This window comes from Engraulis encrasicolus, chromosome 17, assembly GCF_034702125.1.
Source record: "Engraulis encrasicolus isolate BLACKSEA-1 chromosome 17, IST_EnEncr_1.0, whole genome shotgun sequence".
Classification (NCBI taxonomy): Eukaryota; Metazoa; Chordata; class Actinopteri; order Clupeiformes; family Engraulidae; genus Engraulis; species Engraulis encrasicolus.
Window position 1 is genome coordinate 25,301,530 of NC_085873.1, and position 23,069 is coordinate 25,324,598.

General features: G+C 43.0%; 1 protein-coding gene across 2 annotated transcripts; it reads left to right on the forward strand.

Moving 5' to 3' along the window:
• The first annotated feature begins 509 nt into the window (after positions 1-509).
• On the forward strand, positions 510-9,199 carry LOC134468006 (sesquipedalian-1-like). Of its 2 annotated transcripts, none has more exons than XM_063222044.1 (4): positions 510-1,447; positions 1,556-1,645; positions 3,470-3,776; positions 6,958-9,199. In XM_063222044.1, the coding sequence occupies exons 2-4, from the start codon at positions 1,565-1,567 to the stop codon at positions 7,398-7,400; spliced, it is 831 nt and encodes a 276-aa protein (XP_063078114.1). In that variant the 5' UTR covers positions 510-1,447; positions 1,556-1,564; the 3' UTR covers positions 7,401-9,199. The 2 variants fall into 2 exon arrangements, with proteins under 2 accessions (XP_063078114.1, XP_063078113.1); XM_063222043.1 differs by having other exon boundaries at positions 510-1,201.
• The last annotated feature ends 13,870 nt before the right edge of the window (positions 9,200-23,069 follow it).

Below are 23,069 nucleotides of genomic sequence, written 5' to 3' on the forward strand. Positions count from 1 at the left end.
AATAGTTGTGCATTAAGTGGTTGGTGAGGTGTAACTGTGAAGGGCCTTTTCCATGGTCTCGATGGAGGACTGAACCATGACACGGTGAGTCCCCTGACTCTCATTCAAAAGGTTCTATGTCATTGTATGGCATTAAAAAGCACTCATTAATTTATGTCGTGTTCAAGATGTTTCATGCTTCAAGATAAATAATGTAGGCCCTATGTGGCATTAGGAGATCCGCCTTGTAAATATAATAAACATATTTGTACAATGAGCATACAGTTGATGTCAATGTATTTTTTTAAAAAGCCCAGACTTATTAGATATTTCTTGTCAGCACCTTTAAAATACTAGGCTAAATGATAAGGCGACGCTGAGGCATTAAGGCCACTGTTAAGAACTTCATTTTGTTTAGAGTGATGTTGTTTTGTCGCTGTGTCTCGCGCTCTCTCACGCCACGCCACGCCACAGCTTACTACAAATACACCCTGCGGGTGCAATGACAGTAGATAAAGGCAAGCCTGACCACTACGGTCTGGCGCCAAATAGAGGATATGAAAAGTGGAACTGTGTCGTGGAGCCGTATAGTTTCTGCCAGAAAGGATTTCATAGTCGGCTCCAGCCACGGCGACCTGTGCCTTCGGTCATCGGCGACAGTGGTGCCAGTGACGAACGGACAGATGAAGGTTTTGTTGTGGAGCGGTGCTGAGGAGACCACAAAAAGGTCCGACACAGATATCTGCGAGATAGCAGTCTGAGTCGATATTTCCTGTGTCTGATCCATTCGGAATTCATCCGGCGCTGGGGAATTACCGTTTACGCGCGCGCACTGGCAATCTGATTTCAAGAGGTCACTTTGTGATGAGAGAAAAGTTTGGTGGTTGAACACGTTTGTTGACGTGTGCCATGCGCACACCTTGCTACCAGGAAGTGTGATTTTGACAACACCCATTTCTTATCGCGCGCAGACCAAAAAAAACTATCATAGTTCCTTGACACAGCAGGGCACGGTTTCGCAAATGTATGTCTTCTCGCTGCATGGGCGTTTTCGGGTTTGTATTCTGTGGTGGTTATAGCACCTTAGTAGCAGATGGAAAATCTGCCGTGGATGTTGCTGCATAGCCTACTTGACGATTGTGCGGAAGCGAGGGACGTAGGCTACAGACCAGCAACCTGTGCGTAAAACAAGCCGAGACATCTTATTAGGGGACCGTGACAGGTATGTCAAGAATTCCGTTCTTGGTGTGTTGCTGAAGACAATCAACTCGGAATTTCGAAGCTCTATATTTCACAGTTTTATGCTGTCAGGACGCCGACGCCCAAGCCTGTGCTTGCAGATACTGGCCAGGTCTCCCCCGCAGATGCCCCATTAATCATTAATGATCAGTAGGCTAAACTATGTAGTTATTTATGACATGAACTTACTGAAGAACAACTCAAGGTGCTCTGCACCTAGTGAACTGAGGTAGGCATTTAGTCTAGCAAGACTGTCAACTTGGTTTTATTTGGAAATGCAGTATAGCCTATGTTTAGGTTTTTTTGTATTATTTGATGTATGTTTTCCACCTTCCAGTTATAAGTTATGAAGATTCATGGGAAGATTTTGAACCACTACCTCTCCTGCAGTGCCTCCGTGGACAAAGAAGGATACCTGTACAAGAAGGTGAGCAATGCAGTTTTGAAATAGGCCAAATGGCTCCGCTGCATTGATGGCACTGATATGCAAATTTATACTGAATCCACCACCATGCTTTTCTTCCTCTCCCATGAGCTTGTCCTCCTCAGCTCTTTTTTTGCGCAGGCTCTAAAGTCTAACTTGGGCTAGACAGTACAGTAATTGGTGATTATTGCAGGGCATTTTCCTAGTGGGCTGACAGTCCCCTGTCCCCGATACTGTTGTTGATGCTGCTTATAGGGACTGGCCCACAATTTAGAGGGGTGTCCATTTTCAACATAGACAATGAACTCAGTCAAGGACATAATACAAAAATGGCTTTACTGTTTGAGGGGCTTTAATGTTTCAGGCAGCGTTTGAAGCTTCTGAACTTTGTAAGCAATCAAATACGCTCCACCAAACACTGCCACGAGGATACAGTGTGCTGTGTGTGCAAACACTCTCTGTTTGTTCCTATAAAGGAGATGGCCTGGGGGTAACTCCGAAAAGCTGGTTCAGTCAACTTACAGTACTTCAGTATGTGAACCATTAGCAAGTGGTAAATCATCTAATGGTATAGCCCCAGTGGCGGAACAATTGCACACTGGGCCCCAGGGCAAAACATTGCCTGCCAAGGTCAAGATAGGCCCCCCACCACCAAAACGGGAGGGCCCAGGGTCCCAGGGCAAATGCCCTGCTTGCCCCCTTATAGCTGCGCCCCTGTATAGCCCTATGGCTGAGTACTGAGTATGTGAATAAAGCCAGAAGGCTCTTGTGTTCGGGTCATTACTACTGTCTCTCTCCCTGCACTATCTTATCTGGCTGAGTCAACACATGCATTGCTCTCTCCAGCACTGTTTGCCAACAGGGTTTAATTTAGGTACGCCTACGTGCTGCCTACCCTCAGCATGTGTCATTGACTATTATAAACACATTATTCACTAATTCAGACATTTTTTGTCAGTAACAACAACAATAATAATTTTAAAAAGCAGTACTTATAACAACAACAATACCAGCAACAATAACACAGTAGTAAGTAACGATAATAATAATGGTAATGATAATAATAATACGTGTCTTGAGTAATTCAGGGAGAGGTGAACATGTACTATCCTATCAAAAGGGCTGTATCATTATGCAGGGCAATCTGCCGGATGTGGGAAGAATAGTTACGTGGTAAACATGGGCAAGCTAACCAACAGGAGGGTATTCTAAGAAGGTAGTTCAGTAGCAAAATCAGCTAAGTAAAGCTAGGGTGACCCATACAGTATGTCACAGAAGTGAGTACACCCTCCATGTCATGGGACAACATTAAAGACATTTCTCTTTGTGACAATGAACAGTAGCCAGTGTACAACTTATATAGCTGCTTCAATTTATTGTTCTTTCAAAAGAATCTGAAATACAGCCATGTCTCAAAATGTACCTTACAAAATGAGTATACTCTCTGTTAAAATCCATGGCTGGATTGGCCATATATGATATACAGGGCATTTGCCTGGATGACTATTCTTGATTTTTGGCCTGGCCTCCACCCTAATGGTATCAGTCCTCATGCTGCGACAGATGTTAATGATATTGTTAGATTTACTGTACCGCTTGCGCTGAGCTAACATAGCCTACCCAGATACGACACTAAACCTGCTTTTTGGAATACATAGTACATTGTCTGCTGCAGGGATCATTTAGTTAAGAAAACGAGAACTTTGATCATCTGATTTAGCACTACCTCCAGATTACCTTAACCTGGTTTACTACTGAACCAGCTTCTTGGAATACAGTATACAGAGAAATAAACACTATGGTGTGCAATGTATTTTCGTTACACAGGGAGAAGTGAACACATCGTATCAGAAGCGCTGGTGCATTCTGAAGGGGAACTTGCTGTTCTATAAGGAGCGTGCGAGCGAGTCGAGCGAGGTGGTGGGGGTGATCGTTCTGGAGGGCTGCTCCGTGCAGCTTTGCGAGTCCGAGGAGAAGTTTGCCTTCTCGCTGGTCTTCGCCGAGCCGGGGCTACGCACATACAAGTTTGCGGCCGAGGACCAGACGAGTCAAGAGAGCTGGATCAAGGCACTGCTGTCAGCCAACTATGGCTACCTGGCTCTACTGGTGAAAGACCTGCAGAAGCAATATCTGGGTGAGTACAGAGCTCCTCACAGTGCGACCAAACATCTTCTAGTAGAGTAAGACACTTCAAGCCTCTGCATTTCCTGGATCTATGTAATGTCAGGTGAACGCCTCTTCAGGAGACCTTCGGTCAGGAGACCTTTGGAGACTTAAAGGGGTATGCCACTATTTTGGGGCTTAATACAGTTAAAATCATTGGCTGGGGTTTATAAAGGTGGTTAAGTGTCTTATTTTTCATGTTAAGCGTTGTCTTGCTTTAAGACAAGTTAAAAGAGGGAATATGTCGCTAAGCTAGTGAAAGTCAATGGATCCGTGTAGCATTGTAGCATTGTAGCTTAGAGCAAGACAACGGCTTACATGAAAAATAAGACACTTTACCACCTTTATAAACCCTGGCCAACGATTTTAACTGTATTAAGCCCCAAAATAGTGGCATACCCCTTTAAGGTTGAGAATTAATGGAGTTCACTTCACTCTTTATATGGCGGTAGCACACGTCTTATGCAAGCCATCACCAAATGACACAGAAAGAGAAGGAGGAGGAGGGGACAATACTCCCTTAGGAGACCAAACTTAAGCACACTCCTTTGCATTGGGTGGGCAGCAGGGCTTAACACTAACACACGCCAGGTAGCCAAATGCGGGTGAAAGTCGGCGTTGGCTAGTAGATACCGAAGGTTCACTAGCCATTCTGGCGGGTCCGTTACTATTCTGAATGATGAGGCACCGCATTTTGTAGTTTTTTTTCTTCGGACCGTCTTTGCTACAAAAGCAATACAATGCGATTTCGCGAGCCTACAATACCCATGAAGCACCTGTGTCACGTGTCACCTGTGTCTCACGCAAGCTAGGAATCTGATAGAGCCAGTCTTGCGAAGAGGAGTGACAGCGAGCTACCGGGACATCAGCGTGCGTTTGGAAATGTCACTGGAAACCTTCACGTGAAAATAAAGTAGCGAAGTTCATCTCAACTGACCTGTTTTGCGATCTGTCATTAGTACAATAGGCTACTTAGTAGTAGTAGTGGACATTAAAATGACCAAAGCGAGAGGAAAACACGTCAGTCTGTCTTACTCTTGTGAAAGTCTCAAGACTGATTAGCGCAGTGATAAGACAAGGACATATGCGACATTAATAATGTTTGGTTTAAATTATTTTCTGATTTGCCTGTAGGCCTATGTCTTCATACCTTAATATTCCTCCATGTTTCTTGTGCTGTTGTTCCCGACTGTCAAACCGTTCTTAAAAAACGTGCAGTAGTAGCCTTCCAGACTGCACAAAAGCATCCCATTGCATGTCCCTTCGCAGGTGCCGGTCTTGCCTTGCGCCCATTTGTATTTTAAACAACTCACTATTAAACGGAATGAAAGGAAGTCGTAGCCCCTTCTGTAGTTACCGCATCTGTGTGTGCTTTCTAGTGGATACTTTTATAAGCAAATATTCCAGAAGAGGTGTTATTCCACATCCATGACCGAGGACAGGCGAACTTGGCAATGACTTTACGCTATCTACTTTGCGCATCAATTTGGACGGCGACCTCCACAGATAGGCCTATATGATATGAAGAAGTCCCTCCAGATTAAAGACGAAAATATTTTGCTCTCGTGTAGCTTACATTTGTGCCCTTCCACAACACTGTGCTTGGTGTTTCTGCATGGTAAATATAGGCTATGCCATTCCTCAGATCAGTAAATCTGTTCTTTGCATAGCATGCATGCATGGACCATTTAATAGGCCTAACAATTCTAATTATTAGGCCCTATAGCAGATTATATTATACTGTATTATATTACATTATATTATATTAGGACCATATTATATTAGGCCTATATTATATTATATTATATTATATTATATTATATTATATTATATTATATTATATTATATTATCCTACATTACATTATTAGGGCCTACAGCCTATTATATAATTCATTAAAGCTGCTATGATGGTGAAGAAAATTATGGCTAGTGAAAAGGCCCAATGGCTAGTGAGTCAGGAAACCACTAGCCAAAATGGCTGGTAAGCGAAAAAGTTAGTGTCAAGCACTGGTGGGCAGAGTTTGAATGATCTTACTCTACTAGAAGAAGTTTGGTGCGACCACCTTAAATGTAACAGCCTCCCTGAACATTTGTCTCTTTATCCATTTAATCACTGAGAATCAAGTTGCTAAAAACCTTGGCGTCTCCTTCGATGTGAATTTAACTTTTCAGCCCAGTAACAGCCTTTCATCATCTGTCTAGCATTGCAAAAATCAGATCTATGTTGTCTCTGTGTTATGCTGAAACATTAATTCATGCATTTGTTACATCTAGACTGGACTACTGCAGTGTGTTATTTTCTGGCCTTCCATCTAGCACTACAAGTAGGCTTCCGCTAGTGCAAAATGCTGCAGCTAGGGTTTTTACAAGGACCAAGAACATATAAATTTGAACATATTTCACCAATCACTAAGCCAGGAGCAATCAGTTCAGTTTCCTTCATTTGAACAATGCTTGCAATTTGATTTGTTTGTCAGTTGCAATATTACTGCAAAAATCTAGATTGATTCAAAGTCGACACAAAAACATCTGACATATTTAGCTTTGGCTTAATTCTCCCAAAAGTTTGCGAGTTAAGCGTATTATACACCTCTCCTTGAGTTAAATGATTGAGTTTTACCTTTCTCCTGTACTTTCAAACGTTCTCCAAGTATGGCAGTGCAAATTTTACCTCCATGCTAGGAATTAACATTGAATCCTATGACACCAGCTGGCGGCTAACTGGTCTCATAGGATTCAATGTTATTCTAGCTTGGAGGTAAAATTTGCACTGCCATACTCAGAGAACAACTGGAAATACAGGAAAAATATAAAACTCAATCATTTAACTCAAGGGGATGTGTAATATGAGCTTATTTCCAAAAAATGCCACAGTATCACTGGCATGAATACACACAGAGACACACCAAGCCATACAATGTGTCAAAAGATTTCTGATGAGCAGCTAGCTGCAGTAGCGCTCATCAGAAGTGTGAAAACTCCAGTTCAGAAGTAAAAACCCTGTCAGTTTCCTTCCAACACGGGTAACTTCATTTGAGTACTCAATAAAAGCAGCTGATGGAGAGCCGGTCGGCTCAAATTTGTGGCCGTGGAGTTTTTACTTCCTGAACCCGGGACCTTTATACCCTGTGTCTTTCCCCTCCGCCACCAGAGGCAGTCAAAGCAGCAGGTGAAGACCCAGCGGACCCCCAGCGAGCAGGGGTAGACGGCATGGCCCATGCCCACCCACGAAGCCTCATCGCTGGGTCCGTCTTCTACACCGGCGCCCCCACCTCCTTAGCTCCAGCTCCCGGATCAGCCACGGGAGCGAGGGACCCTTCGGCGGCCCAGAGATCCTCACAGCTCCTGCAGCCTAACGTCCCATCAAAGGGCGCAGGCAAGAGGTCCCCCAAGCTGTGGCCCAAACGGAACGCTCTGGTCGCCCCCGTCAACGGGCCTGCCCCTCCGCAGGGGGAGTGGTCAATGGTCACCACAGACGACTTTCTGCAGATGCATGAGGAATACGGGCGAGAGGTGAAGGAACTGAAGGCTGATTGGCTGAGGAGCAAGCAGCGAGTGACGTCATCAGCAGCGGACTTGATTGACCTTGGATAGTTACGTGGTGGAGGGTTTTATTTTTATTTCATTATTTTCTTTGTTTTATTATTATCCTTGTGTGGGAGTCGAATGCCATGCAATTTAAACAAACTTGAACTTTAATCGTAAATGAAAAGCTGTATTTATGAGAGAAGTCTTCCTATGCTGGTTGTGCATCAAGCATTTCCATTACATTTTTATTTAAAAAATTTTAGTCATAATTATAATGCAATCTTTGTCATATATTATGTACTAAATACTACAGTATTTAGTGCATATTTGAAGTATTTATTTATTTTGTAAAGAGCACGGAATGTAGTAGGCTACTAAGTCTCGAGCCTGCACGAAAGTAGTGGAATACACATTTATATAGTTTAGTGTCTGATTGAACAGACACTAAACTACGTACGCAAAAAAGCGAAACAGAAAAAGAAACGTGAATGTGATCAATATCTCACAAGTAATGGTATTGGTGCTGACCCTTTCTCACTCGCTCACCACTGACATGCCATTGGGCTGCCACAGGAACTCACCAGGCCAGCCAACAGATAAGGGCAACTTCCATCAACGTTTGTGGATGAGCAAAACGCAACTGTGTGTGTGTGTGTGTGTGTGTGTGTGTGTGTGCGCGCTCGGTCTCAACGTGCCAAATGCCTTAGCCATTTTATGCAATAGTATATGGCTAACACACACAGGACAGTACAGGAGGGCAATGAGTTATTTCTGTACTCGATTCGACTCTAATTATATGATTCCATCCACATATGGGCATAACGGTTTGGGCTTGATGTTTCATTTGCCGAACGCTTAATAATGATAACTTCGAACCAATAACTACAATGATCAGACTCCTATCCTGCCATACAAAAAGCATATAAAGACACAACGCGCGCGCACACACACACACACACACACAGGCCCGCAGACAGGGGGGACAAAGGGGTATGTTGTCCCGGGCCCCAGGAGATAGGGGGTCCCAATTACATTGTATGTCTTGGGTAGGGGGCCCTTTCAGTTGACTTTGTCCTGGGCCCAGCAAAAGCTGTCAGCGGCCCTACACACACACACACACACACACACACACACACACACACACACACACACACACACACGTAATCACCAGACAGAAGGTTATACTGATGCGTATGACAAGACTGAATTGAATGAATGGCATGACGTCATACATAGACTACTATGCAACATGTACGATAAGCTAAAATAAACAGCCAACAGAAGCATGTGGTGCCAAATATCTTTGAAATATTTTTATTTCGCTGTTTATATTAAGTTTGTTTGGTTGGTTGGTTGTTTGTGAAAGCATTTCAAGTTTAGTCTATGCTCTGACATTTTTTTTAAAATGGGTAACAGGTTGACTTTAAGACTGTTATTTTTTTTAAAAATTCATTTAGTTTTATGAATTGCGTCAATAATAATAATAATATTGTTAGAATATGATATTAAAGACTTTATAGTTTACTGTTCACCCTGTGAGTTATATTTATAAGCTTGTGATATTTTGTAATTGGCCACAGAGTAATGTCACCGTCTGTCAAAGATGTGGCCAACAATAATTAAAATTCAATAATGATGAACTATTATTCTGTATGCATTAACTTAAATCTTTAATTGTTTAATTGTAGTCATATTGGCTGTCATGCAGTGTGTTTTTGTATTAGTATTAATTAAAATTCATAAATGATGTAGCATATGTGTGCGTGCGTGTGTGTGTGTGTGTTTGAGCATGTGAGTAATGTCCACTGTGCATGTGCATTGGAACGGCATAAGCAATAAAAGTGACAGAGGATGTTATTAGTTTACCACTTGTTGACATTGAGGACTTCATTCATAAATGGCCCCATATAACACACGCTCGTGTGTTTGTGTGTGTGCGTGCATGCATGCATGCTTACTTGTGTGTGTGTGTGTGTGTGTGTGTGTGTGTGTGTGTGTGTGTGTGTGTGTGTGTGTGTGTGTGTGTGTGTGTGTGTGTGTGTGTGTGTGTGTGTGTGTGTGTGTGTGTGTGTGTGAACAACTGACCCCTTTGTTCCCCTGTTGGCTTCCCTGTGTATGTGGGAATTCCTAAATGTAGTTAAATATGCAATGCTTATGTGTGTTAGTAAAGGGGGTATCCGTCCTATGCTCCCCATTTTGAAGGCAGGTGAATGCACAATGCCCGCCCGGTTCCCGAACCCTCAGAATTGCAACGTGAACATGCTGGCCCGTTCAGGATTAGGTGAGGGTGCAGGCACTGGCACAGTTCTCTGACGTGAGCTGTCAATAATTTGTGAGTGATACTCACTTCCTCTTATAAAGCGTTTTTTTTTTTACACATACTTGCCCGCCAGTGCCGTGCCGTGTCATGCGTGCTGTGTCAAGCTGAGTGGTGCTGTTAAACCTGCCCGGTTTGTGTTTCCATTACACACTTTACGTTGGCTAGTTGACTCAACCTAAGGCTGACAGATATCTCACCTGTTTAAGTAGGCTATAAATAGTTTCAGCGATGTCATATTTGGATACTGCAACGTTGATTTCTGCCTTCGATTTTCATATCAAAGTAATACAGTGTCAAACTAAAGAGAATTCCAAGAGTTGATCTGGTGGCCACCATGATTATTTTTTTCATTCACCGGTGAGGGCGAGCTGACTGTATGCAGTGAAAGTATGCGGAGTATGCGGATTCTGGGTAGTATGCAGTGAAAGACCCGCTCAGCTTGCTTCAGCCGGCCGGCTGGTTTTTAAGTTAACAACAAGTGGCGGCCGAGTCGTAGAAAACGGGTAGTGGAAATGACCCTTTAGTGTCAGGGGCCTCAGGTTTGGCTGGAGTGTGTGTGTGTTGGGGGGTATCCAGGGGGTCAGGGTTAGAGTTTTGGGAGGTGGGGAAGAGGATTATATGCTGAGAGTCTATGTGCTTTTGAAGGGTCTAGAGAGGACACAGAGGGTTGGAGTTGGAGTTGGGTAGTTGTGTGTGCGTTGGTGAGGGGTCGGGTTGTAATAGAGAGAAAGCTTACTCTAGGCAAGAGAATTCTCAACCTGTCTCTCTTACCCCGTGCCTTGGACTGTCTCTCTGTCACTCTCTGAAGATTCTCATTCATCTAGGTCATGTTATAGATATGCCCAGGAGAGAGAGAGGTGTGTGTGTGTGGGGGGGGACTGGGAGAGAGAGAGAGAGAGGTAGAGGTAGAGGGAGAGAAAGAAATGGTGGTTGAGGAGGAGTAGAGAATGGGAAGGTTTATTTTGGTTTCCCCCCTGCAGCTGTCTCGCTCTTCTTTTATGTTGGTGCTCTCTCTAAGAGGCTCCCCCCCATCTGTTCTGTTTCCTCTGCATCCCCATGCCATCAAACTGTCTAAAAATGACGTGTGTGTGTGTGTGTGTGTGTGTGTGTGTGTGTGTGTGTGTGTGTGTGTGTGTGTGTGTGTGTGTGTGTGTGTGTGTGTGTGTGTGTGTGTGTGTGTGTACTCTCAGACATACGGTATTATTCGACAACCAGATGCTTGATGTTTGTTTAGAGGTCCACAATGTCGACACCAGATGCAACAACAGCTTTCCACAAAGCTTTAGATAGTACAGTAATTTAAATAAATCAACATCCCGCATTAGAAAATAAAAAAGATGTTTCCTTGAAAGTAGAAACCTTGTCACATTTTTGCTCCAGCCAATTCAATGAGCCAGCTGATCCTAATTACCACATCCCTTTAAGTGATGCTGTCCCATTTTGGGAAATAAGTGTATTTTACACCTCTCCTTGAGTTAAATGATTGAGTTTATCCTTTCTCCTACTTTCTGCCTTTCTGTGAGTTACGACAGTGCAAATTTTACCTTCAAGCTAGCGATTAACCTTGAGTCCTATGAGACCAGCTAGCCGCCAGCTGGTCTCATAGGACTTAATGTTAACTGTTAGCTTGGAGGTAACATTTGCAGTGCCATATACTTAGAGAGCTGTTGAAAGTACAGAAGAAAGGTATAACCCAATCATTTAATTCAAGGAGAGGTGTACAATCAGCTTATTTCCAAAAATACTTAAGGCAGGCATGCTGAGCTAATTAGTGAAATGACCTGTGCCTAAATGACTAATAATACTATATTATTTGTAGATATTTACATTAAGTATGAACAAAATGTAGCTAATAATAAAAACATTTGTTAATGTTTTGTTCATCATTGGTTAATTGATTACTAAGTCTTCATAAGCAGATACTAATATAAAGTGTTACCAATGGCTCCTGCTGTGCTCTATGTAGGGTATGTGTATGGTTGCCTGGTACATACATTATATCTGTCAGTGTGTGTGTTCCCAGGAGAGGAACTAGGCCCTGAGGAAGGTCATAGAGGGAGAGGGAGATGAGGGGACATGGCCGTAACTACCATTGAGGACACAGAGGTCATGTCCTCTGTATTTTTTTTTCAGTAATGTAAAATGTATCTATTGATGAAAACTGATATATGATCAACAATGATAAATTCAGTCTATATACACCACCCCCATTTATCCTCAAGGCAGTGATTAATGAAAACAAACGTAAGAGTTTGACTGAAGTGTTTGAAGCATTCTAAATGTACAACATGCAGTACAGCACGCAGTATTTGACCCCGGTATTTGAAAATGTCTGGTTACGGCCTTGTGAGGGGGGCTAGAGTGGCAGCAACTTGGGGGTAGGGTATGGAGGGAGGCGGGGAGTGGGGTATCGCTTCTCACATCCCCCCCCTCCCCCCTCACAAATCAAGACAAATTTTATGCATGGATACAAAAACTACATTTGTTCTAAAGGAATGGAGAAATATCATCCCAAAAACCACAAAGGGAAAAATATATCCTATCTCACACATACACATACACACTCTCTCACACACACACACTACACATACACACACACACACACCAGCTAATCAGACGAGAGAGAGAGAGAGAGAGAGAGAGAGAGAGAGAGAGACCCAGCCCACTCCTCTGCTTTTCGGCGTACTCTCCATGCACTGTCCCATAATGAATGGTACTCTATTGGGTACATATATGGTGGTAGGAGGGTACAGGAACATGTTACGTGCGTGTGGGCGTGCGTGTGTGTGTGTGCGTGTGGGCGTGCGTGCGTGTGTGTGTGTGTGTGTGTGTGTTTGCGTGTGTGGTGGTCTATACTGGGAAGCCCTTGGTATGAGCTCCTTAATTTAGAAGACTCCCATGGCTGACTCTCTTCGAGGCAGGAAGAGGAAGAGAAGTTTGACACATATGCAGGAGCTGTTATATAACTAGTTTTTATTTTTTATTATTATTTTGGCCATTTATATGGGAGGTATTGTCATAATTAAAGACAGGAGTTGTTGTATTATTAGTATATTTTTATTATTGTGTTCATCATTGGTTCATGCATGTTATTTCAGGCATGTTATTATTTTATTGTGACATTATATAAGATAAATATCAATAATATTCGTTTGGACATAATATAATCGTGTTTATTCTTGAAGGCACATACAGGGAAGTTGTTAATTTATTGTGATATTATATTATTGTTGATTTTAGTTTGGACATAATACAGTATATTGAAGTTATAATATTATATTAGCATTGTACTGTTGACACATTCCTATTTACTGTTTCATGAATCACCTGTGCAAAATACAGTAAGATCCATGTAGCCTACATTTAATATGACCCTGCTGACCTATATTTTTCTATCTACCCTTCTCATCCAACACGTTCAGTGGGGTGTAACATTACAGTATTACTGCATTTAGTCAGGTCAAACTTGGACACTCCATTTCTGCCTTTCCACCTTGTTATCTTCAATGATCTGTGTTCTCTGTAATTAAACAAGTTCAGTTTGGCTTTTAAAAAAAAAAAAAAAAAAAAAACCCAACCCTCCCTCATCTAACATGTTCAGGTAGGTAGCAGTAGGCCTATGTTTGAATTTAGGAAGTCCTCAGTTTTTACAAGGAAGAGCGTGACATTGCTTCTTCACGGTTCACCACTTTTTATTTTCCTTGGTGCTGACGTTTCTGGACTTAGGCCTTCATCAGAGTGAATTTAGGAAGTCCAACTGTTTCTCACCCACCTTGATCATCTGCATTGATCAGTATCCTTTGGTAATCAAGGAAGATCAGTTTGTCTACTAAAGTTTCAACCAAGTCAAATGAGATATAACATGGTTACCACCACTTACCAGCAACATCATGACGTTTAATTCAGTTCATTTCATTTTATTACATTTAGCTTTTATCCAAAGCAATGCAAAATATTTAAAATATGATACTTGTGGTTTAGGTGTGTTATAAGTGATATGTGATCATCTGAGTTACAGTTTGTGCAAGATTATAATCTGTGCATGACTATAATGGTGTTTGTGCTGGTTTATTCCGACTTAATTGTGCATTTTAGCACAGGTAGTACATGCAGTAATGTAGGCTAAATATGATTGTTGCAGAGAGAGATTGCAGTGCTGTGTCTGCTGTGTGTGTCTGTGTGTCTCTCCCTGGCTGGCAGAGAATCTATTTAAATCTTGCAGTAATTTGTTGATTGAGTGCATTTGCTTCAGCTGTCTCCTGCATCAGACTCTATACGTCTGTGTGTGTGTGTGTGTGTGTGTGTGTGTGTGTGTGTGTGTGTGTGTGTGTGTGTGTGTGTGTGTGTGTGTGTGTGTGTGTGTGTGTACGTGTGTGTACGTGTGTGTGTGTGTGTACGTGTGTACGTGCGTGCGTGTGTTAAGTATCCCCACATTCCCCACACATACCCGCGTGTTCGCTCTACAAGCTCTTTTGGGCCTGGCAGTCTCTCAGGCAAACACTCTTGAAATTTCATTGATGTGTTCAGGTCATCAGAACTAGACAGATAGCTCTCTTGAGGTGTGATGCTACACACAGCGTCATGTGTCACTGCAAAACCATCCTCATATGAGACACATAGGCCTAGTTGCATCCCAAAAGAGCAAGTTCACAAGCTCCTGTGTTTCCCTGTATATCCTGTGTGTGTGTGTGTGTGTGTGTGTGTGTGTGTGTGTGTGTGTGTGTGTGTGTGTGTGTGGGGGGGGGGGCTGGTGGTTGTGCATGTCTGTGTGTGTGTGCTTGCGTGCATGCTTGCATTCGTGCGTGTCAACTGTGTTGCTCTATTTCTAATGCTTTGATTATATCTCACTCTTTTTGAGAGGGCTGCTGTAGAGGCATGAGGACTGACATTGGGCTACTATTGAGGAGAGGGCTAGGCCAAAATCATCAACAGTCCATCGGGCAAATGCTCTGTATGCTCTATGGTCAATCCAACCATGAATTTGAGTGAGCTATTTGAATCTTAGGGGCCGTTTATATGACAACGATTGTGAAGGAAGACGACACAATATTTAATCAAAAGTGCCTTTTGTTTACATGGCGACCCCGCCATTGGGGCCTACAGACCCAACAATCTGAAGACCCCTTCCAGAGTGTAGAGGTTTGAAGACGACCCGGGTTGTGTCTCCGTCTAAGCGGCTTAACTGTCAAGCAAAAGTGTCTGCGCTTGCTCGCAGACATACTGGGGTTTTATCACACCACAGCACAGGATTCTGGAATGCATCCAATCGAATATCACATACTCTTGCGTCTTCCTATAAACAAAGATTTTCTCCTGAGAATGCTCATCTAAACATGAATGAAAAAATTAAGACGACACGCCACTTTTGCATCTTCTCTTTTCATCATCACCATATAAACGGCCCCGTAGCCCCTTAATGCAAGCCGTACCTCCTGTGGCACGATGTAATAGACATTGAAAGTTTACTACACTACTATGACAGTGCACGGGGCCTTTAGTATTACATTATGACTTGGTCGTTGCCATCCTGGTAACAGCTAATTTATAATGCTGTGTCTTAAGGGGTTAATGCAAAAGAAAAATAAGAATAAGAGAATGGGCTAATGTGACATGTAATATCCGAGAGTTTGTGTGTGTGTGTGTTTGTGTGTGTGTGAGCATGTGTAAATTGCGTCTGCTGCATGGTGTCAGTGTGTGTGTTTGTGTGTGTGTAATGTGCAGCTAATCATTCACTGACAGCGTGTTATGACAGGAACGGCGTCCCCCTCTATCGTCCTCGTGAAGGTTTGTCATGACAAGAACGAACGATGCTCTGTGAACTATTCCTGTCCATCCCAACCATCAACCCGTCATCTCTCTCTCTCTCTCTCTCTCTCTCTCTCTCTCTCTCTCTCTCTGTCTGTGTGTGTGTCTGTGTGTTTGCGTGATGACAAGAACAATGTCTCATTGTATCCTTCCAACCTTGCCACCCTTAGAGAGAGAGAGAGAGAGAGGGAGAGTGTGTGTGTGTGTGTGTGTGTGTGTGTGTGTGTGTGTGTGTGTGTGTGTGTGTGTGTGTGTGTGTGTGTGTGTGTGTGTGTGTGTGTGTGTGTGTGTGTGTGTGTGTGTGTGTGAGATGAGAAAAACAACACTCCAACACTGTCCCCCATATCTTACCACCCTGTGTGCCCTGTGGCGTGTGGCATCTAACTCATTACACACATGCAGGACACCTCAGACCTGTGCACACAGCTATGCAGATAGACATTCTTCCTTTTGTCCAGTTTGGGACCAATAGCGTAAATAGAATGGAAGAGAATTTCCGTTATTATCACCATGCATACAATGTGACATTTGCAATGTATCAATGTACAATGTGACATGTGCAATACTCAATGAGATCTAAAGTTATTTTAAGAGTTGTAGAATACCAATGCACTCAACTTCTTTGCAGTTAAAATGCTTATATTGTAATGGCCATGACACGATTAAGACACTCCGATGTGTTTAGGCATGAAGCCTTCCTCAGGAAGTGAGCCCATGAAGAAGGCCTCATCGCCGCTACACGTGGGCAATTTTAAAAAGTCCTTAGTGGATGTCATTATAATAATGATATTTTAACTATACTTTTTGGAGTGCCTTGGTGAATATTGTTTTTTTTTTCTTCAATTAACTTTTGGACAATTACCTTGAACTAAAGAGCACCCACCAGAACACATTTTCCCCACAGTTCCCCCCCTCAGTCAGTCAGTCAATCAAATATTATTTATATAGTATCATAATATCGTAGTATCATAACTGTCATTCAAGCGAATGACATTCATAGCGAGTAGAGAAAGACGAGAGGATAAAATCAATATTGTAGAAAGTATTATAGATAGTAGATAACTAACTAACTACCAACAAAGGCAGATTAAAATAAAGCTATTTTTAATTTAATTTTTAAAACAAGATACTTTTTTGGGCAGTTCTAATTTGGACAGGAAGCTGGTTCCAGCATTTGGCAGCATAATGACTAAATGCCATTTCTCCCTGTCTGGATTTGACCCTAGTCACAACCAGTAGAGGAGATTCCTAAGAGACCTAAGACATCTATGAATTAGGATGATATTGCTCTAGCATCTACAATATATTTAGGGCCTAAGCCATGTAGTGCCTTATTATAACTAAAGGGACTGAGTACCCCTCTGAATGGCAACACAATGAGATCTATTTATCTCGTAGCAAAGAGAGATATCCTCCGCGCTCCTGCACTTCACAATCTGGTGCGTCTCGGGAAAGGACTTGGTAAATGCAGGGGAAGAAAGGAGTCACCGGAGCATCTTCAGATGTGGAAAGTAACTTGTTTTATTGGGCAAGCGCCAAGACTAACGTTTCGACGTTCACACGTCTTCTTCAGAGTCAATGAGATCTATTTATCTGTCTGTGACTGCTGCATTGCAAATCCTGAACTGGGAAGACGGAGCACTTCAAGAAAGTGGAAACACTTTGTTTGAAGGGGTCTACTGTACATCAGGGTGTCAAGCAACCAGCATAAGAATGACATGACTTGTTATATGGCAGTATGACTGTGGGTACAACCTAATGTGAGGCAAGTGGAAATGCTGACTTTTTGTCCAAATGCACGAGTTGGCAATAACTACCATTGAGGTACAGTTCTGTCATGTGTCATCTGACAAAGAAACAGAGGTACGATCTGGGCCTTGCCCTGTTAAAGGGACAGTTTGGTCAATTTCAACATGCAGTTGTATTGCTCACGCTACCCTTGACTTGTCAGTACCTGGTGATGCCACATTTTTCGTCTCAGCCCTTTCCGAGATATGAGCAATTCTAATGGGGGCAGCGTTTGTTTACATTTTTAAAAAATGAAACATAGGCCAACTCCAAATATTTTCCCAAAAGGTACTGCTGTTTGCTAGTTGTCTGCTGATGTTTTATAACCTTTTGGATGTTTTTGGGAATAAATAAAAATGTTTTTTTGAAATGTAAACAAAGAGCTGCCCCCATTACAATGACCAGGATCTCGGAAACGGCTGAAGAAGAAGAAAAAAAAATCTCAGGCACTGACAAGTCCAGGGTAGTGTGAGCATTACAACTGCATGTTGAAATTGACCAAACTGTCCCTTTAATATTTGTATGTGTGTGTGTGTGTGTGTGTGTGTGTGTGTGTGTGTGTGTGTGTGTGTGTGTGTGTGTGTGTGTGTGTGTGTGTGTGTGTGTGTGTGTGTGTGTGTGTGTTGATATGTAGGTCAATGACTTTAGGCACTTTTCCACATACAATGTGGCCGTGTTGTGCTGTGCCGTGTCGAGCTGAGTGGTGTTATACGCTAGTCTGGTTTGTGTTTCCATAACAAACCATGTTACCGGCTATGGTTGGAGTTACGTTTTTGGCGTGTCAAGCTGTACCGGGTAGAAAACAGGCAGTGGAAAAGGGCCATATCAGGACCAGGGGCGTAGGCAGAAATAATAAAACAGGTGGGCCCAGAAAAAATCGGACGGGCCCAACCCGAAAGCGTGTAGGTAGATATTATAATACAGTATTGTGCTCTAAAATGATACTTTGAAATCACAGAAATCACAGAAGATGAACCAGACTTTTGACAAAATTATTAATTATCGCTCAGTGCTATGCCATTAATTATAGTTCAATGAGGCAACAGTTGACTGTCAAGTGTGAATGGGGTGGGCTTGGATGTCAAGTGGGCGGGCCCAGGCCCACCCTTGGCTACGCCTATGATCAGGACCATCAGATCATCAAGTCCTCTGCCGTGTGAGCTTTGTGTCTGTGTCTGTGTCTGTGTCTGTGTCTGTGTCTGTCTGTCTGTCTGTCTGTCTGTGGGTGTGTCTGTGTAACACTTTATTTTAGGGATACATCTATTAACACTAATACATACAATATTAATGCCTGTGTAAGTAACTTGTAAGGCATGTACTAAGCAAAAGCAGACCGTTATTAAGCATGTATTCACAAATGTCTTGTTCATGCCCAATTGGGGATTTATTAACATAACCTTAGTAAGGACCAGTAAGCCTATATTTCTAATTATTAGTAAGTAGTAGGGCTGCACGATTATGGAAAAAATCATTATCACGATTATTTTGGTCAAAATCATAATCACGATTATTAATCACGATTATTGATTTTTGCTGATTTTTAAAAAATGTATAACAAGATGAAATATAACCAAGAATGAGCAAAAAACAATTAATTGTAATAATTATGTAAAGGCAATGGCATGAAACTTAAGTGGACAGATTTCTGGCCAGAAACACCAGCCTGTCAGTATGTTCTGGTTTCAAGGACGCTCTCAAAAGTAGGTCACTATTGCCACGATTAAATCACGATTAAAATCACGAGTTCGATTTCACTATTTTATCACGATTTTGATTATTTTTCGATTAATTGTGCAGCCCTAGTAAGTAGTAAGTGGCAGAATACAATGTGCATAAGCGCCCGACACACTGTGTGAACAAACCCTGAACAGTGTGAAAACAGATGTGGAATAAGGGTCCCTATTCTAAAGCGATGCTCAGCCCAGATGGCTTAGGGCCCCAGCACTATCAAGGTCCCCCTCATTACCTAGGGCCCCCACACCAACTAGGCCCGCACTACCTAGCGCCCTCCTGATTAGCAAAATGTAAGGGTATATTAAATAACTATTTCAATTGCACAAGAAAGGTAACAGGAGCCATTATATAGCAAGGATTGAACGTACACTTGTCAATGACGGTGGGTTGGTGAGATGTAATTTTTTTCATGTACCACTGAGTTTTAATTGTAAAAAAAAAAAAACAAAATAAATGCAGAACATTAGAATAATAGTTTTGAACCGAAACTAAACTATTCTTTTGTGATATTTAAGTTAATGTTTTAGAACATTACTGTAGCTTCAAGAAGTGCAGTGCATGATGGGTACACAATCTAGGCCTACAGACAACCTACCAGGCTCTGAGCCTACCTACGTCTTTAGCTCCTCCCCTCACTCATGCGATTAAATTGTTATCCCAACAATTTGCCATGTACGTACCAAAAGAAATATTATCATTGCGGCATTGGCCATGCATTCCATTTCTGACTAAGTGCATATCCATCATGCACTGCACTTCTTGGAGCTAGGTTTCTCAAACATTAACCCTATTCAGACTGGGCTTTTTTGGCATTCCTGGGCCTGGGGGGGGGGGCTCTTTTGCCCCCCCCCCTCATAACTCATGAACGGAATACGGTATGACCACCAAACTTTTGGGAGATGATCTACATATGGACATCTATGAATGACATAATTTTTGTGTCATTATCTGGTATTATGACGTGATGTATTTTCCATCAAATTTAGGTAATGCACTTAAATGTTAATGATTACATGCTTCAGACCACTTAAATTCTCACAAAGCTGTCTCATGCTAATGGAAATAACAAAAAAATATGAAAAAGGAACAATAATGAGACTTAGATCAGTGATTTTCAGTCAGACATACCTGTCAGAAACCCGTTGCCATGGCAACGGCAAAAATGATAAACATAATCTTTTGGTACTAAACTGTAGCCAACTAAATTTTACGAAAAGTCACCAAGTTTCGTAGTCATAGCTTAAGTCGTTAAGGAATTATACAACATCAAAGTTGGTGCGGGCACTTTTAGCCCCCAACCCCCCCAGTCTGGATAGGGTTAACTTATTTATCACAAAGGAATAGCTTAGTTTTGCTTCACAACTATTACTCTTCATAATGTTCTACATTTATTGTAGGGTTTTTACAATCAAAACGAAGTGGTACAATAGAAAAAAAAACATCTCACCACCCCACTGTCATTGAGAAGGCTACGTCCATTCCTTGCGATATAATGCTTCCTGTTATCCACTGAGAGCAGTAATGCCCCGTGTACATCAGGCGCTACCTACGTGACCCAGGTAGCTGGGGTGGTTGAAGAAGTTTCGCCATGACTCAGTTTTTTTCGCTCTGGACGCTGCACTGACAGGTTTGATTCAGCTAATCACATAACGGCTCTGTCTTGACAGCCTGGGACATTCCTCGATATGAACGTTCCAATTGGTTTTCGCCGAACCGCGTCATAGCGAATTCGCTTAAGATTAGCTTGAGTTTAATCGTCAAAATTCGCCCAGGTCGCTCAAGAAGCTTCGCTCCTGCCGAATTCGCTCTGGTAGCTTTATTCGCTTTCCCTCCATAGAGAAACAATGACTTCCGCCACGCAGGTCGCTTACAGTAGTTCGCCTTCGATGTGCACGGGGCATAAGTGAGATCTACATATCCAATAAGGGTGATGCAAAATTAAATAAGTTCTTACACTTTGCTTCCCAAGGGGGGGCTGGGTAGAGTGGGTGCCCTAGGTAGTGTGGGGGGCCCTAAGCCATCTGGGCTGAGCAATGCCTCACTTTAGAATAGGGACGCTTATTCCACATCTGTTTTCACACTGTTCAGGGTTTGTTCACACAGTGTGGCGGGAGCTTATACACATTGTATTCTGGTCCGTACTGCGTGCTTACTCATAAATAGAAATCTAGGTCTACTAGGTCCTTACTAAGGTTATATTGGTAATAAATCCCTTATTGTGCATGAACAAGACATTTGCGAATAAATGTCTAACAACTGTCTGATTTTGCTTAGTACACGCCTTACAAGTTACTTACACAGACAGTGATACTGTATGTATTAGTGCTAATAGATGTATAATGTATAATGAGATGTNTAATGTAGATGNACAAGTTATAGCCCTTTCCTTTGTCAACAGTACAGTGTGGGCTGTGTGTGTGTGTGTGTGTGTGTGTGTGTGTGTGTGTGTGTGTGTGTGTGTGTGTGTGTGTGTGTGTGTGTGTGTGTGTGTGTGTGTGTGTGTGTGTGTGTGTGTGTGTGTGTGTGCAGGATCATGGAGAAAACAATGCAATGGGGGACCTATTGTGTGCTGTGTTCATTAGTGTATGTGTGTTTGTGTTTGTGCGTGTGCGTGTGTGTGTGTGTGTGTGTGTGTTTGTGTTTGTGCGTGTGCGTGTGTGTGTGTGTGTGCCCTTACAAAAATCTACCTTTTTTAAAGATCCAACACACATATTGGTGACAGTCCTTGGAGCAATGTGGGGTCAGGTGTCTTGCTCAAGGGCACATCAGGCACATGGAGGTGTAGGGAGAGGTACTTGCAGGGTGGGACTCGAACCTGCAACCTGTGATCTTCAGTCCAACTCCCTAACCATTACACCACGGCTGCGAAAAAGTTTTCATGTTTTTTTTTCATGCTCTCTTCTCTCCTTAGTCAGTGTTAAAATAGTGGCATTGAGCTTTGTGTGTGTGTGTGTGTGTGTGTGTGTGTGTGTGTGTGTGTGTGTGTGTGTGTGTGTGTGTGTGTGTGTGTGTGTGTGTGTGTGTGTGTGTGTGTGTGTGTGTGTGTGTGTGTGTGTGTGTGTGTGTGTGTGTGTGTGTGTGTGTCTCTCTCTCTCTCTCTCTCTCTCTCTCTGTATAAGACAACATCAAGGTATAGTCCTTCAACAGAAAATAGTGCGTTGATCTGGGCCTTGTGTGTGTGTGTGTGTGTGTGTGTGTGTGTGCTCTCCTCTATCCATATTAGTCCAGGCTTAAACCCCCAAACTGATGGCCGAGTGACAGGATTGGAGTCACCTCATTCCGAAGGCCCAGAGCGGCTATTTTAGAATGGGCCGAAAGACGATACACGACCCTCACAACCCACCCCCCACCGCACCAGCCCTTACACCCCACCCCACACACACACACACACACACACACACACACACACACACACACACACACACACACACACACACACACACACACACACACACACACACACACACACACACACACACACACACACACACTCAAACACCCATGTACATCCACACCAGCCCCTACCCCACCCTTACAACGCACAAATACACTCAAGCACCCCCCCAACCCCCCAACCCCTTCCCAATCCCAATATCCTGGCCTACCTGAGTCTATTTCCTCTCCTCTCCCCATACACATACACACATACACACTATCCTACTTTTCTCAAACCCACCATCTTACACCCCCACCCCACACACGCACACACACGGACACACACACACACTTCAAAAATCCCAAGGCCTTCAACCTCTCCACTAATTGGCTGACACACACATACACACACAAACAAGCACCCATGGGCACACACGCACACACACACACACACACACACAATCCATAATCTCCTTCATCCCTCCTCAAGTCCGATCAGTTTGGGAGGCTCATTGGTGCTCTCAACTGCCAATACACCCACGTCCCCCCCACCTCCACTCACACTACCTAAAACTTCCCACACCACAAACTCAGTGTAAGTTTGGGAGGCTGGCTGCGTGCGCCGCTACCCCACTTCAAATTATACACCTACACCCCCCCCCCCACACACACACACACACTAACCTAAAACCCTCCACCCAACCCCGCCCCAA

Coding starts and splice junctions, on each gene's coding strand:
- LOC134468006 (XM_063222044.1), top strand. CDS start 1,565: ATGAAGATTCATGGGAAGATTTTGAACCACTACCTCTCCTGCAGTGCC. Junction 1,646..3,469: donor AAGGATACCTGTACAAGAAG/GTGAGCAATGCA, acceptor TTCGTTACACAG/GGAGAAGTGAACACATCGTA. Junction 3,777..6,957: donor CCTGCAGAAGCAATATCTGG/GTGAGTACAGAG, acceptor CTCCGCCACCAG/AGGCAGTCAAAGCAGCAGGT.